At 43.0% G+C, this 12,570-nt stretch overlaps 2 protein-coding genes across 2 annotated transcripts; both read left to right on the plus strand.

Annotated features, from left to right (window-relative positions):
* Positions 1 to 266: 266 nt before the first annotated feature.
* LOC137259475 (uncharacterized) lies at positions 267 to 6,292 on the plus strand. Its single transcript, XM_067797123.1, has 4 exons — positions 267 to 279; positions 1,534 to 1,718; positions 4,378 to 4,462; positions 6,035 to 6,292. The coding sequence occupies exons 1-4, from the start codon at positions 267 to 269 to the stop codon at positions 6,202 to 6,204; spliced, it is 453 nt and encodes a 150-aa protein (XP_067653224.1). The 3' UTR covers positions 6,205 to 6,292.
* A 4,488-nt stretch (positions 6,293 to 10,780) lies between these two features.
* Positions 10,781 to 12,064, plus strand: LOC137259476 (ankyrin repeat domain-containing protein 1-like). Its single transcript, XM_067797124.1, has one exon. It carries the CDS (start codon positions 10,781 to 10,783, stop codon positions 12,062 to 12,064), a length of 1,284 nt encoding a protein of 427 aa, XP_067653225.1.
* The last annotated feature ends 506 nt before the right edge of the window (positions 12,065 to 12,570 follow it).

Below are 12,570 nucleotides of genomic sequence, written 5' to 3' on the forward strand. Positions count from 1 at the left end.
ACCGTTATTCATAAGAAATATTACATGACCTAATTTTACTCCACTCACGTTCATTTTCACGAACACAAATAATCGTGTTTCTCTACAATTTTCCATGACCTACAATCTGTTTTTCAAACATGACCTAATTTGACTTCGTGCTACACACACTGGAGAGTGTGAGAAAAGAACATAAGGAAGATAAAAAGACGATCCCTTTGCTCCCCACCACCTTATATAAAGAAACACAATATGTGGTCGATAAGGTTATCCTTCTATTTGACACGATGAAGATCGCAGGTAAGTCATGGTTCTAAAAAAAAATTCAAATGTGTAAATGGCTGTTGCTTTGAGCCGCAGTCTGATGTTTTTTAGCTATCTGGTTCGGCCTAAAATATTCGAATATTGCAAATCACGACTGTTAATAGGTTGATTTCATTCTTTCTCTTCCCCATGTTGCCCTGATTCTGTCGATGTCCACGACTTGTTAGAAGGTTATAGCTGTTGAGTCCATTCTTTTTCAAGCTGCCCTGCTTGTGTCGATGTCCACCACTTGTTTGTGGGTTATGTCTGTTGATTCTAGCCTTTCTCAAGTAGCCCTGACCGTGTCGACGTCCTCTTCTGTTGATTCGCCACCTCACCTTAACGTCGAATTCGCCAATGTCGAAGGTCTGAAAATAGACTCGACAAAACCCTGTCCACGGCCTGTTAATGGGCTACGTCTGTAAATTCCATTCGTTCCACTTTCCCGTTGCCCTGATTGTGTCGATGCCAACGACCTGTTGGTGGGTTACGTCATTGTGTCGATGCCCACGACCTGTTGGTGGATTACGTCTGTTGATTCAATTCTTAAAATGTGCTATGATTCTATCGGTGTCCACGACTTGTTGGTCAGCTGATACCATTCTCTCTCTTCCCCAAATAGCCTTTACTCTGTCGGTATTCACAATATGTTTGTGGGTTACGTCTGTTGATTAAGTTTTTTCTCTTCCCCAAGTTGCCATGATTCTGTCAATGTCTATGGTTTGTCAATAGGTTACGTCTGTTGATTATATTTCTCTTTCCCAAGTTGCCATGATTCTGTCAATGTCTATGGCTTGTCAATAGGTTACGTCTGTTGATTATATTTCTCTTTCCCAAGTTGCCATGATTCTGTCAATGTCTATGGCTTGTCAATAGGCTACGTCTGTTGATTATTTTTCTCTTCCCCAAGTTGCCATGATTCTGTCAATGTCCATGGCTTGTCAATAGGCTACGTCTGTTGATTCCCGTCTTTCATCAGCTGCCCTGATCGCCACGACTTGTTCACGGCCTGTCAGTAGGTTACGTCTGTTATTCCAGTCTTTCACAAGTTGGCCGATTCTATCGATGTCCACGGCTTGTTGGTGGGTTACATCAGTTGATTCTATTCTTTCTTGATTCTGTCGGTATTCACGACCTGTTAGTGGGTTACGTCTCTGTTGATTCCAGCCTTTCACACGTTGTCCTATGCTGTCGATGTCCACGGTCTGTTCGTAAGTTACGTCTTTTGATTCTATTCTTTCTCTTTTCCAGTTACCCTGATCCTGTCCATGTTGGTGGTTGTCCACGGCGAACACGCCAAGAGGCAGGTTTTAACCGCCTTGGCCGCCGCTGAGCCCATCCTGTCCAAACTGCTCCTGGACAAACTTGGTGTAGACAAACTCATCGGCAAGTTCATCGGAAACGTGGCTGCTTTCTTCAATGGCAAGAGTGGCACTGTAAGTAACACGAATACATTCAATCCCATAAAGTAATGAAGAGTACGTCAACTAAGAGTGCCTACAATTAGAGGTAGTCATGGAACGCGCAATTCATGCGCTCCTTTTTTAAAAATAACATATATTTCTGAGTTCTGTTTTGACGTAAGTGTTTCAAAGGGGTAAAGTCCTATGTTCGATCCTGACGTACTTCCCATGTGTTATTACAAGTCTTCCACTTGATGACTTGAGTCATGCGATGACTTGAATTTTGTTGAATTGAAACAAATGCCATTCATTCATGGTATTCATTACTACTCGAGACAGGATAAACTAACATAATGTGAAATCTTCTCCTTTTTAACATTCTTATATGGAAATTAAAAAAGTAGGTTAACGTTGTATTGAACTGCGCAGTCTTTGCTTAATAGTAATTGACTATGGTTTTACGCTGATCTTTTGTAATATTCAAACAATATCACAAGAGGAGATACGAGGGTTGGCTGAAAAGTTCTCAGTCTGAGTGTTTTTCCCCACCAGGTAGAGACAGGTGTTTGCCACCAATGAGGACAGTCATTTAGTGAATCATAGACACAAAGAACTACAAACGTACTAATAGTTTTATCTCAACTACAGCTCTTTTGGTAAACCTACCATCTGAAATCATCAGAAATGGACAAAACTGAATTCAGGGCAGTCATCAAGTACTTGCAAAAGAATGGGATGTCCCCAACACAGATACATGCTGACATGGTCTCCACTCTAGGGCATGATGCTCCTTCATTTTCCACAGTAAAGAAGTGGGCTGCAGAATTTAAGCGTGGCAGACAAAGCCTTGATGATGACCCACGCTCAGGAAGGCCTTCAACAGCAACCACTCCAGAAAACATCACGCGAGTGCTCGATATGTTGATGGATGATCGACGATTGACTACTCGACATATTGCTAGTGTAGTGGGCATCTCTCATGAGAGGGTTGAGCATATTATCACCAACGAATTAGGAATGACTAAAGTTTCTGCAAGATGGGTTCCAAAGCTCTTGACAGTAGAACAGAAACGTGTCAGGCTCCAGACGTCCCTTGACAATTTGCGTCGTTTTGAAGCAGATCCCGATGATTTTGTGGCACGATTTGTAACCATGGATGAGACCTGGATACATCACTTTCAACCAGAAACAAAACTACAGTCAAAACAGTGGAACCATCCTGATTCACCAGCTCCGAAGAAAGCCAAGTCTGTTCCTTCAGCTGGAAAGGTGATGGCATCAGTCTTTTGGGATTCCAGGGGTATTCTGCTCATTGATTATCTTGAAAAAGGTCAAACTATCAACGGCAGATACTATGCTGATCTACTGAACCAGTTGCGAGAAGCAATCAAAGCCAAACGACGAGGGATGATCGCTAAAGGTGTCCTCTTCCACCAAGACAATGCGCCTGTTCACAAATCGGTGGTGGCTATGTCAACAATCCGCGATTGTGGCTTTGAAATCATTGACCATCCTCCTTATTCACCTGATTTGGCTCCTTCTGACTTCCACCTGTTCCCCAAAATGAAAAAGGAACTCGCCGGTCGCCATTTTGCAAGTAATGATGACGTCATTTCCGCTGTGACTGATTTTTTTAGGGTAGCTGAAGAAGATTTCTTCCTGACCGGGATTCGGGCCTTGCAGCATCGCTGGCAACAGTGTGTGAACTTGGAAGGGGACTATGTAGAAAAATAAATTACAAACGTGGACTTTGTAACTTTTTTTCACAGTGAGGCTTAGAACTTTTCAGCCAACCCTTGTACCTGTAATGGTCTTCACACCTTGTACCCATGTGGTGAATGGAACTCTGGTCTTCAACTTGACGCGATCTTGAACACTTCGTTCAGCATGTCTTGGAACTCATTCGTACAATTGGACCAATTGTGGTGTCCCTTGTCGTAATATTGATTTAAAATTGCAAAAAGTGTCGTAAAACTAAACTGTCGTGCGTTGCGGAATACCAATCGCAACTAAAATACTCCACATACCACTGTCATAGGCGCTCCGATATCTTTGATGAACATGGTCCATTCGTTGGTTTACCACTTGAATGCCGAGCATCAAGCTACGGAACAACAAGTGCCAGCTCTGTTTTTATGACGCGGCTACGGGATGGAACCTCACCCTTCCACTCTGTCGCTCCCTCCGCTGTACTACAGGTGTGATCCTTTAAAATGGACAGAAAACCGATAAGCAGGATAGCATGGTTTTGTGGGAGCGATGCGGTAGCCTTGTGGCTAAAGCGTCCAACCGTAACGGCGAAGCGTGCGGCTCCTAGTCAGCACGGGTACAATCGGTGAAGCCCGTTTCTGGTGTAGGTGATGGAATGTTATTGTTTGACTAATACTATACGTATTTCACCTACTGGTTACTTGGTTGGCTGGTTGTTAAACTCACTGTAGGCTAAAGGGTCGTGGTTTGTAAACAATCAAAGCTGCACCAGACAGTCCAGTGATCAACAGAATGAACATCAATCTAGGCTATGGGGAAACGATGACATGAATGAGCCAAGTTAGCGAACCTGATCACCGGATCATTTCTGAGGCCTCTCACGACAAGCATGGTTGGCAGAAGACCAGTTCAAATCCGGATCCTTCGCTGGTTCTCCCCTGCTGAGTACTGTTAATGTTTTTGTGTGTGTGTGTGTTTTCAGATCCCTCTTGATGGAACACAGCTTGTGTTAAACTACAACATGCACAAGTGCAGCCTGCACTTTGGAAAGAGATTCCTTATCAAACGTGAGTAATACACTCCCAGATGCACCTCTAGTCGAGTACTTACAGTGTTCGCTCGCCACGCCAATGGTCCGGGTTCGAATCACTAACACATATGCGTGGGGTGTAATGTTGCTAAAAAGGTGAATAAATCAATACTCACCCAGGATACGCTAACGTCAAGTGTCTAGTGTCTCGCATCTGGGATCTGGCATTTGGCATCTTGTGTCTGCCATGAAGTGTCAAGTGTCTGACATCTGGCGTCTACTGTCTGACATCTAGCGTGCTGTGTCTGACATCTGGCGTCTACTGTCTGACATCTGGCGTCTAGTGTATGACATCTGACTTCTAGTGTCTGACATCTAGTGACTAGTGTCTGACATCTGACGTCTAGTGCCTGACATCTGACGTCTAATGTCTGACATCTGGCGTCGGTGTCTGATTCTGGTGTCTGATATCTGAGGTCTAGTGTCTGACATCTGGCGTCTAGCGTCTGATTCTGGTGGCTGACATCTATCGTCTTTTGTCCTTGTATGATTCTATGGTGTACGCGGGACCAATGTGAAATGAAATCGGGGTTTAAGGTCGTACAATGTTGTAATCGTACATCTTTGTGGATGATGGGTCGGTGAGATAGCATATATACATAAACTGTTGGTGCAATAAAATACTCAGTCTTGACTTGACACCGGGTGCTCAGGGTACGTGTTCCAGTTCCTAACTGTTCTCAAGAAAAGATTCGACCCGTGAAGGTCCCGGGGTAGAATACGCCTTCATCGGTTCCCAGTTGCGCAGATCGACGCTCATGTTGTCGATCACTGGATTGTCTGGTCCAGACTCGATTATTTACAGACCGCCGCCATATAGCTGGAATATTGCTGAGTGTGGCCTAAAACCAAATTCACTCACTCACTCAGAAAAGATTCCATTTATAGATGAAGATAACTTTGACTGAAAATGAGCGTTGACACCAGTGTTCACAATACTTAACTTTGCCACTTGACCATCAGGGCCTGCAGGCTTTAAAATCTATACGCCCTGAATGAAAACAGCAGGTCCAATTTGATAAAGTCAAACCAATAAGAACAAAATAGACTACACTGTGCACAGTTTTACACTGTTTAATTCTGGCATTACATGAATGACATCAAATTCGTGTTGAAATAAAAACAAAAAGAAAGAAACATTGCCAGATAATTTAACTGAAGGCCACATAGTTGAAACTGCCGGCCCTTTACAATAACAACTTGCACCGTGCCTGCGGGCCGGCGGTTATTTCGAACATCGGTTGATACCGGTTGTTTACGGGAAATGCACTAGTCTTGACTATTCTCAGAAAAAGGTTTCGTTTGCTAAAAGTTTCCAAATCGTGACACATACAATTGGCATCACCCCAGTCTTGACTATTCTTGGAAACAGGTTTCATTTGGTGCAAATGTCAAAATAAATGTGAAACATTATGTGAAGCGTCGCCTGAAAACCAGTGAAAACACCAGGTGTTCGCAAAAAGAGTAAGCGAATCCGGCCCCAGAGCCTGTCAATCACGGAATTAGACGTTCACATAATTGTTAACGTTCTATACGAAACTTTTCCCAGACATTGCCGAAGAGCGCTGCAAGGCTGAAGTCTGTGAGAACAAGATAACCAAAACCTGCAAGTCGTGCGAAAGCGGTCACCAAGACGACGCCCTAAAATGTGCTCTTAACGCCGAAATCGCGGAAATCACCCGACTCGCCAAGGCCGCCCAAGCCAAGCAGCAGGGTTAACTGTCATTTGTCTGACAAGTGCTTCCTGTAAACCTGTGTTTCTTCAATAAAAGTCTTTTTCTTCCTACGTGGATGTGAGAACAAAACATGTCACTGAATTAATGTTTTATGTTCGAAACAGGCTACCCCAATTCACCGAAACACTGAATTTGGACTATGCACATGGACAATAATATCGCAACATCTCATATATTTTTAATAGCATCAATAAGTTAGCATTAACTATTGTAGTTTAACTTGATAAACTTTAACTTTAACTTGTAATTTCACTTGATAAACTTTAACTTTAACTTGTAATTTCACTTGATAAACTTTAACTTTAACTTTAACTTGTAATTTCACTTGATAAATTGGTACTTAAGGAATAAAGACACCTCAAAAGACGAAAAAGTGTTGTTTGGTCACAGAAACAAACATGGCAAAATGTTGTGTTGTGACAATACCCGTGTGTGTATGCATGCATTACATGCTACAGAGCTCAAACAGTGAAGACGTAAGCCGTCTATCACGCTGAAAGTGATCCCCGGTGGAAGCACCTGGGTTCGTGTCCCGAGGTGGGCACAAGATACTGAGATCCACATCGTCTCAGTTCATTCAGCTGTAAGATGGGTACCCGTGAGTATGTGCTAGCATTGTGAGTGTTTAGCTTATTGTGTAGCATAGGGAGCATGGCTGTATGATCGCCAGAGCATTGAAAGCGTGTAGGAAAGTAGTGTACAGTGACAGGGAATAGCAATGTAGAAACCCGTGAAAAACGTATTCGGATCCTTGACGTAATTTCCATAGACTTACACGTTATTTCAATGTAGCAAAATAATTTTCATGAAGTGAGTTTAGAGTGGATCTTTGTAAAATTTGACTTGCAAATTGGAAATCATCTGCGTACATAATTTCAGTTGTTTTCCGACCACTATTTAAGTAATGACATCGCATTTATTAACGTACGTTTGGTTTCACAATGCACAGTCCCGTGCGCTGCCATGTTGAAGGTGTTCACAGCACTGTACACATGTTGATTAAATTGTCACCATTCGATAAATAAGCAACGGAAAATTATACAGAAATTATGTGATTGTAGGTAAGATGATTCCCCACAAATGTGCAAAATTTGACTTGGATCTTACAAAAATTAATCCATGAAAGTTATTTATGCTACACGTAACATGTAAGTATGGAAATTACGTCAAGTGTCCGAGTACTTTGTGTATGGGCCTGTACATAGCGCCTTGAGCAGGCAATGTGTCTGGATATGAGCGTCTTATATGCAAACTATGATTTTTACTATTATAATGTATTCATGGATAGGAAATTGTGAAAGAGAGAATGATATTCAATTCTAAATTATATTTATTTATCTATTTAATCTATCCAATCTATGTATCTATCTATAAATTATTATTTGCATATATACTTATTTATTTTTATAGATGTATCAGCAGAAATAATGCGCACATACATCTCTCTCTCTCTCTCTCTCTCTCTCTCTCTCTCTCTCTCTCTCTCTCTCTCTCTCTGTGTGTGTGTGTGTGTGTGAGTGTGTGTGTGTGTGTGTGAGTGTGTGTGTGTGTGTGTGTGTGTGTGTGTGTGTGTGTGTGTGTGTGTGTGTGTGTGTGTGTGTGTGTGTGTGTGTGTCTGTGTGTCTGTGTGTGTGTGTGCTGTGACTGCTATGTTAGTGAGTTTCTGGTTCTGACTTATGCACAGTCACAATGACGCAATCCACTCACAATGCAGAGACAAACACCTGCTTGGTTTGACGGTATTTTGGAACAAGCCAACTAATGACAGTATGGTGAATATCAAGCTGTCGGCCAATAGCCGTGATGACATCCTGATGGCGTTCCAATACTGTGCCATCTTCTTGTGTCTGCTAGTTTCCTTCGTGCCATAAGTTAACAGATACCTATAAAATCATTAAGCAATTTTGGCGTTTTATAACAAATGGCCACATAAGGTTAACAGTGCCTTTTGAGACTCCTGTGGGTAGTACTTCAGTTGTATATTGGGATGTGCATTTTATTATGGCTGCCTAAAAAATTAAAATTTTCATGGGCACATCTTTTCCCAAAAGTGACGAGGGCGGTAGGATTTCCTTTTGAAAAATTATAGAAAAAAGAAAGTGACGAGTGCGGAACACATTTCTATGCGTATTTTTTCTCTCAGAAATACAAATTTGGGAGTTTTAGCACGTGTCGATGAGCAGTAGATTCAGTCACTCGTTCTTATAGACACTCATTCTTATAGTTTACAACTGGATGATCGGGACGCGGCCATGTCAAAATTATTAATTTTTTTATGGCAATAAAAATTGTTACACGCACAAATAAAAGGGACGCGCCGATGCCCGCGATGCGTATCACATTTTTTTTGTTTAGCCTAAACAATATTGAAAGGGAATGCAGTTCAAGTATTAGTCATCTTTACATTCGAGATTTATCATTTGGTAAGTCAGTAAGTTAAAGTATGTAGGGGGTGCTTGATTAAGGTCCATGTGTAGATCACATGCTGACGTCACTCGATGACGTCATATGTCTCGAGAAACATTGAATGTTCCACTTATCATTTACCACCAGGTTTTCGTGTAGTAAGGACTCCCTCCGTGGTGCGGTGGTTACAGCTTGCACCAGGACGACGAAGGTCCCGGGTTCGATCCCCGGCCGCGTCATACCAAAGCACGTTAAAACACCGTACTTTTTGGTCCCTGCCTGGCGTGCGGCATTAATGGGTACAACAAGGACTAGTCGGCTCGGAGTCAGTATAATGTGTCTGGGTCTGGTTAAACCGCCGCATGGTATCTCAATGAGGTAACACTATTAACACCAGCTCACATCTGAGGTAGTACAAGCAGCTGGATGAGACAATCAAGTGATCAACAGCATGAGCATCGATCTACGCAAACGCAACATGTGCTAACCAAATCAGCGAGCCTGACCACCGATAACGTTAGTTGCGTCTTACGACAAGCATGGGTTACTGAAGATCAATATTCTAACCCGGATCTTCATGGGTCGAAAGAGATTAGAACGACTGAGATTCCTTCTTTAAAACAAAAAATATAAAATAAAAAACATATAAAACAATAATACTATTCTTAGTATAAATGCATAAACACAGGCAACAGCAACTGCCAGTCGAGGGAAAAAAGGCCATTTGTGCATAAAATGTCTTCTGAACAGAGATAAATTCTAAGTAACTATCTCAGTGCTGATCTACTGAATGACTGAATAACTCGGCGATTAGCTGATAGATACAAGTTTTCTTCGTTGGAGTGAGTGAGTTTTAGCACCAGACATAGGCTTCATGCATTGTACCTATGTGGGTAGCGGAACCGGCGTCTTTGGCGTGACGTGTGAACGCTTTAATCGCTAGGTTACCCCACAGTGCCTTCTTTAGGATGGCCACTCCATGCCCATTGATGAAATGCATTTGACTTTATTGTGTTGCGCACGAGGATCTTGGACAAAAGTTAATAAAGGATGCAAGGAGATACATTCACTGCAGTGGAGAATTTCTGTCAGTAAAACATCACTTTTCTCAACATTCCAAATTTAAGCGTTAAATATATGAGTGAGTGAGTGCGTGAGTTTGGTTTTAGGACGCACTCAGCAATATTACAGCTGTATGGCGGCGGTCTGTAAATAATCGAGTCTGGACCAGACAATCCAGTGATCGACAACATGAGCATCGATCTGCGCAATTGGGAACCGATGACATGTGCCAACCAAGTCAGCAAGCCAGACCACCCGATCCCGTTAGTCGCCTCTTACGACAAGCATAGTCGCAAGCGTGGGTTGCTGAATGCCTATTCTACCCCGGGACGCTCTAAATATATACATACATATAATATGCTTGAAGTAGCCTAGTGGTTACCGTGTTCGCGAGTCAGGCTAAAGACCCGGGTTCGATTCTCCTAATATTGCAAGAAGCTGGGTATAACCTTACCCACTCATTTATATTAACACAAGCTCCCTCGCACACATTTATCGCCGAAAGAGGCGACTAACGAGATCGGGTGGTCAGGCTCGCTGTCTTTGTTGACACAAGTCACATTACCTCAATTGAACCACATGCTGTGGATCAGCGGACTTTCTGGTCCAAACTCGATTACTTTCAGAACGCCTGCATGGAGATGAACAACCAAACCACTCCTCTCTGTTTCCTGCAGTTTGTGATGCATTTATTGCAGATTTTGCGGTTTTATGCGGTATCAAGATAAAAACAAACAAAATGGGGAACGTGAGGCTGGTACATAGCTAGCAACTCTAGCCTTTTTTCAAATATCTAGTAAACAGAAGACACAAGCATGAAAGGTTACTGTTATGAGACTTCATTTCTTCAAAACGTGCGTTTCTTTTGCTCTTCAGTGCATAAAATATAAAACACACACAAGCACTCAGTCGCAGCTCTCGACTCCCGCTACCATCAGCCCGTACAGGCAAGGCAAATGACACTACTTCAACATATCAGGCGATACACAAACTGATAATAGAGATAATAGTGTCGCTTTACCAAGACATGTGATCGGCGTAGCCAACACTTCACCATCCGGCAAGGAAACGCCTCCCGTTACCGATACAAAATGTCTACCTTCCTATCCTTTTTCGGTTCACCCATCAGCTCGTCATTCCTCAACCACTGGAAAAGACTCAACGAGTTGATTCAGAAGGGCGATGTTGAAAAGGTCCTCCAGTACATTCGTCGGATGAAAATCACACCTCAGCTGTTTGAAAAGGTTCAGCTTGAACAAGATAAACTGACTGATGTCCAGCGATCGCATATAGCATCTCTGACGTCGCCAGTATGTATGGCAGCCAAGTTGGGCCATGTTCGCATCATGACCGCTCTCCTTGACATGGGGTACCCGGCCTTTGACTTCAGCTCAGGCACATCCAATCCCTGGCCTATATTTGACGTCTGCGCCAGAGGCCACCTGGACGTGGCCAGAACGCTGATCGAGGTCCATCATGTCGATGTAGAATCACGTGACAACAACAACGAGACGATACTGTTCGCTGCAGTGCGTGGAGGTCACGTCGACATCGTGGACTATCTTGTAAAGGCCGGAGCGTCCCTGAACAAGCCTCATTCGTCGAAGGACTATTTTTCTCCTCTCCATGTTACGGTCAAGACTCCTGGGCCTCGTCAAATGGACATGTGTGACTTCCTCCTGTCACGTGGTGCTGACGTCAATGCACGTGACAAATATGGAAGAAGTCCACTTTTTCTCCTCGTCCTAGACTCCCCTGGGCGAGATGCTCTTTCTTCTGAAGAAGATATACGCTATCCCGAATACAGGCATCCCGAAGATTTCCTGAACCTAATTCGTCTCGTCTGCTCACGTGGTGCTGATCTGAACATGCGCAGTAAGTCTGGTGCAACCCCGCTTTTCACTGCATCCATTTACGGCAAAGTTGATATCGTACATTATCTGGCTATTGAGAGAAATGCATCGCTGGATTTGCTGTACACGAATCATATGGAGAGACCATTCGTTGATGGACTGATTGCTCGTGGACAGTTTGCTGCTCTTCAAACCATCATAGAAGCCGGATATGACGTCATAGCAAAAGACTCGTTTATCGAGAGGAACTTGTATTGGTTAGAAGAAGACGTGGAGGAAATAGTTGGATTAATTAGGGAGAGATTTGCGGAACCAAGGTCTTTGTTGGAACTTTGCTGTTTCAAGATCAGAACTATACTTGGACCAAGACTGCCTTTTGTGATAGAGACTATCCCCGCGGATGAGGGACTGAAGGATTTGATTAAGCTGAAGCATGTTCAGAACTTCAGTCTTGACATTGAAGATGACGTTGACGATGACGAAATCGATGACAAAATTGATGACGGAGAGGAACACAAATAAATGAATGACTTGTTTACAATGTTGTGGGTAGTCTAGTGGTTAACGATCGTGTTCGATTCCCTACTTGGATACAATGTGTGAAACATTTTTTGGTGCCCGTTGCCATGATATTATTGGAATATTGCTAGAAGAAGCATGCTCGCTCACATTTTTGTTTACAAGTTCAAGGTCATGTTGTTTATTGCAGTGTTGCTTGAATCAGCTCGCAGGACTATATCAGCTGCTGTGCATAACTCAAAGTGGGTTAGAGAGTTCAACAACACTTTAATTTGGCAGGTGGCAATCGGGGTCTGCAGGCTTTAAATTCTACAGTGCCCCCGTTCCTCAAAGCGATCGTACAGCTACGTCAGCCGTAGGTCTGTCTATGTTAAAGTATGGGAGTTACGACCATCGTAGAGCTACGACAGTCGTAAGTTTATGTTAAAGTATGGGAGTTACGATCATCGTAGAGCTACGACAGTCGTAAGTCTGTGTTGAGGTATGGGTGTGGCGATCATAGTAGCTCT

The sequence above is a fragment of the Haliotis asinina genome, chromosome 13, assembly GCF_037392515.1.
Source record: "Haliotis asinina isolate JCU_RB_2024 chromosome 13, JCU_Hal_asi_v2, whole genome shotgun sequence".
Lineage (NCBI taxonomy): Eukaryota > Metazoa > Mollusca > Gastropoda > Lepetellida > Haliotidae > Haliotis > Haliotis asinina.

Excerpts from the sequence above, each read along its gene's own strand:
- LOC137259476 (XM_067797124.1), top strand. The coding sequence starts at position 10,781 with ATGTCTACCTTCCTATCCTTTTTCGGTTCACCCATCAGCTCGTCATTC.
- LOC137259475 (XM_067797123.1), top strand. Across the intron at positions 1,719-4,377 it reads TCAATGGCAAGAGTGGCACT|ATCCCTCTTGATGGAACACA; the intron begins GTAAGTAACACG and ends GTGTGTTTTCAG. Across the intron at positions 4,463-6,034 it reads AAAGAGATTCCTTATCAAAC|ACATTGCCGAAGAGCGCTGC; the intron begins GTGAGTAATACA and ends AACTTTTCCCAG.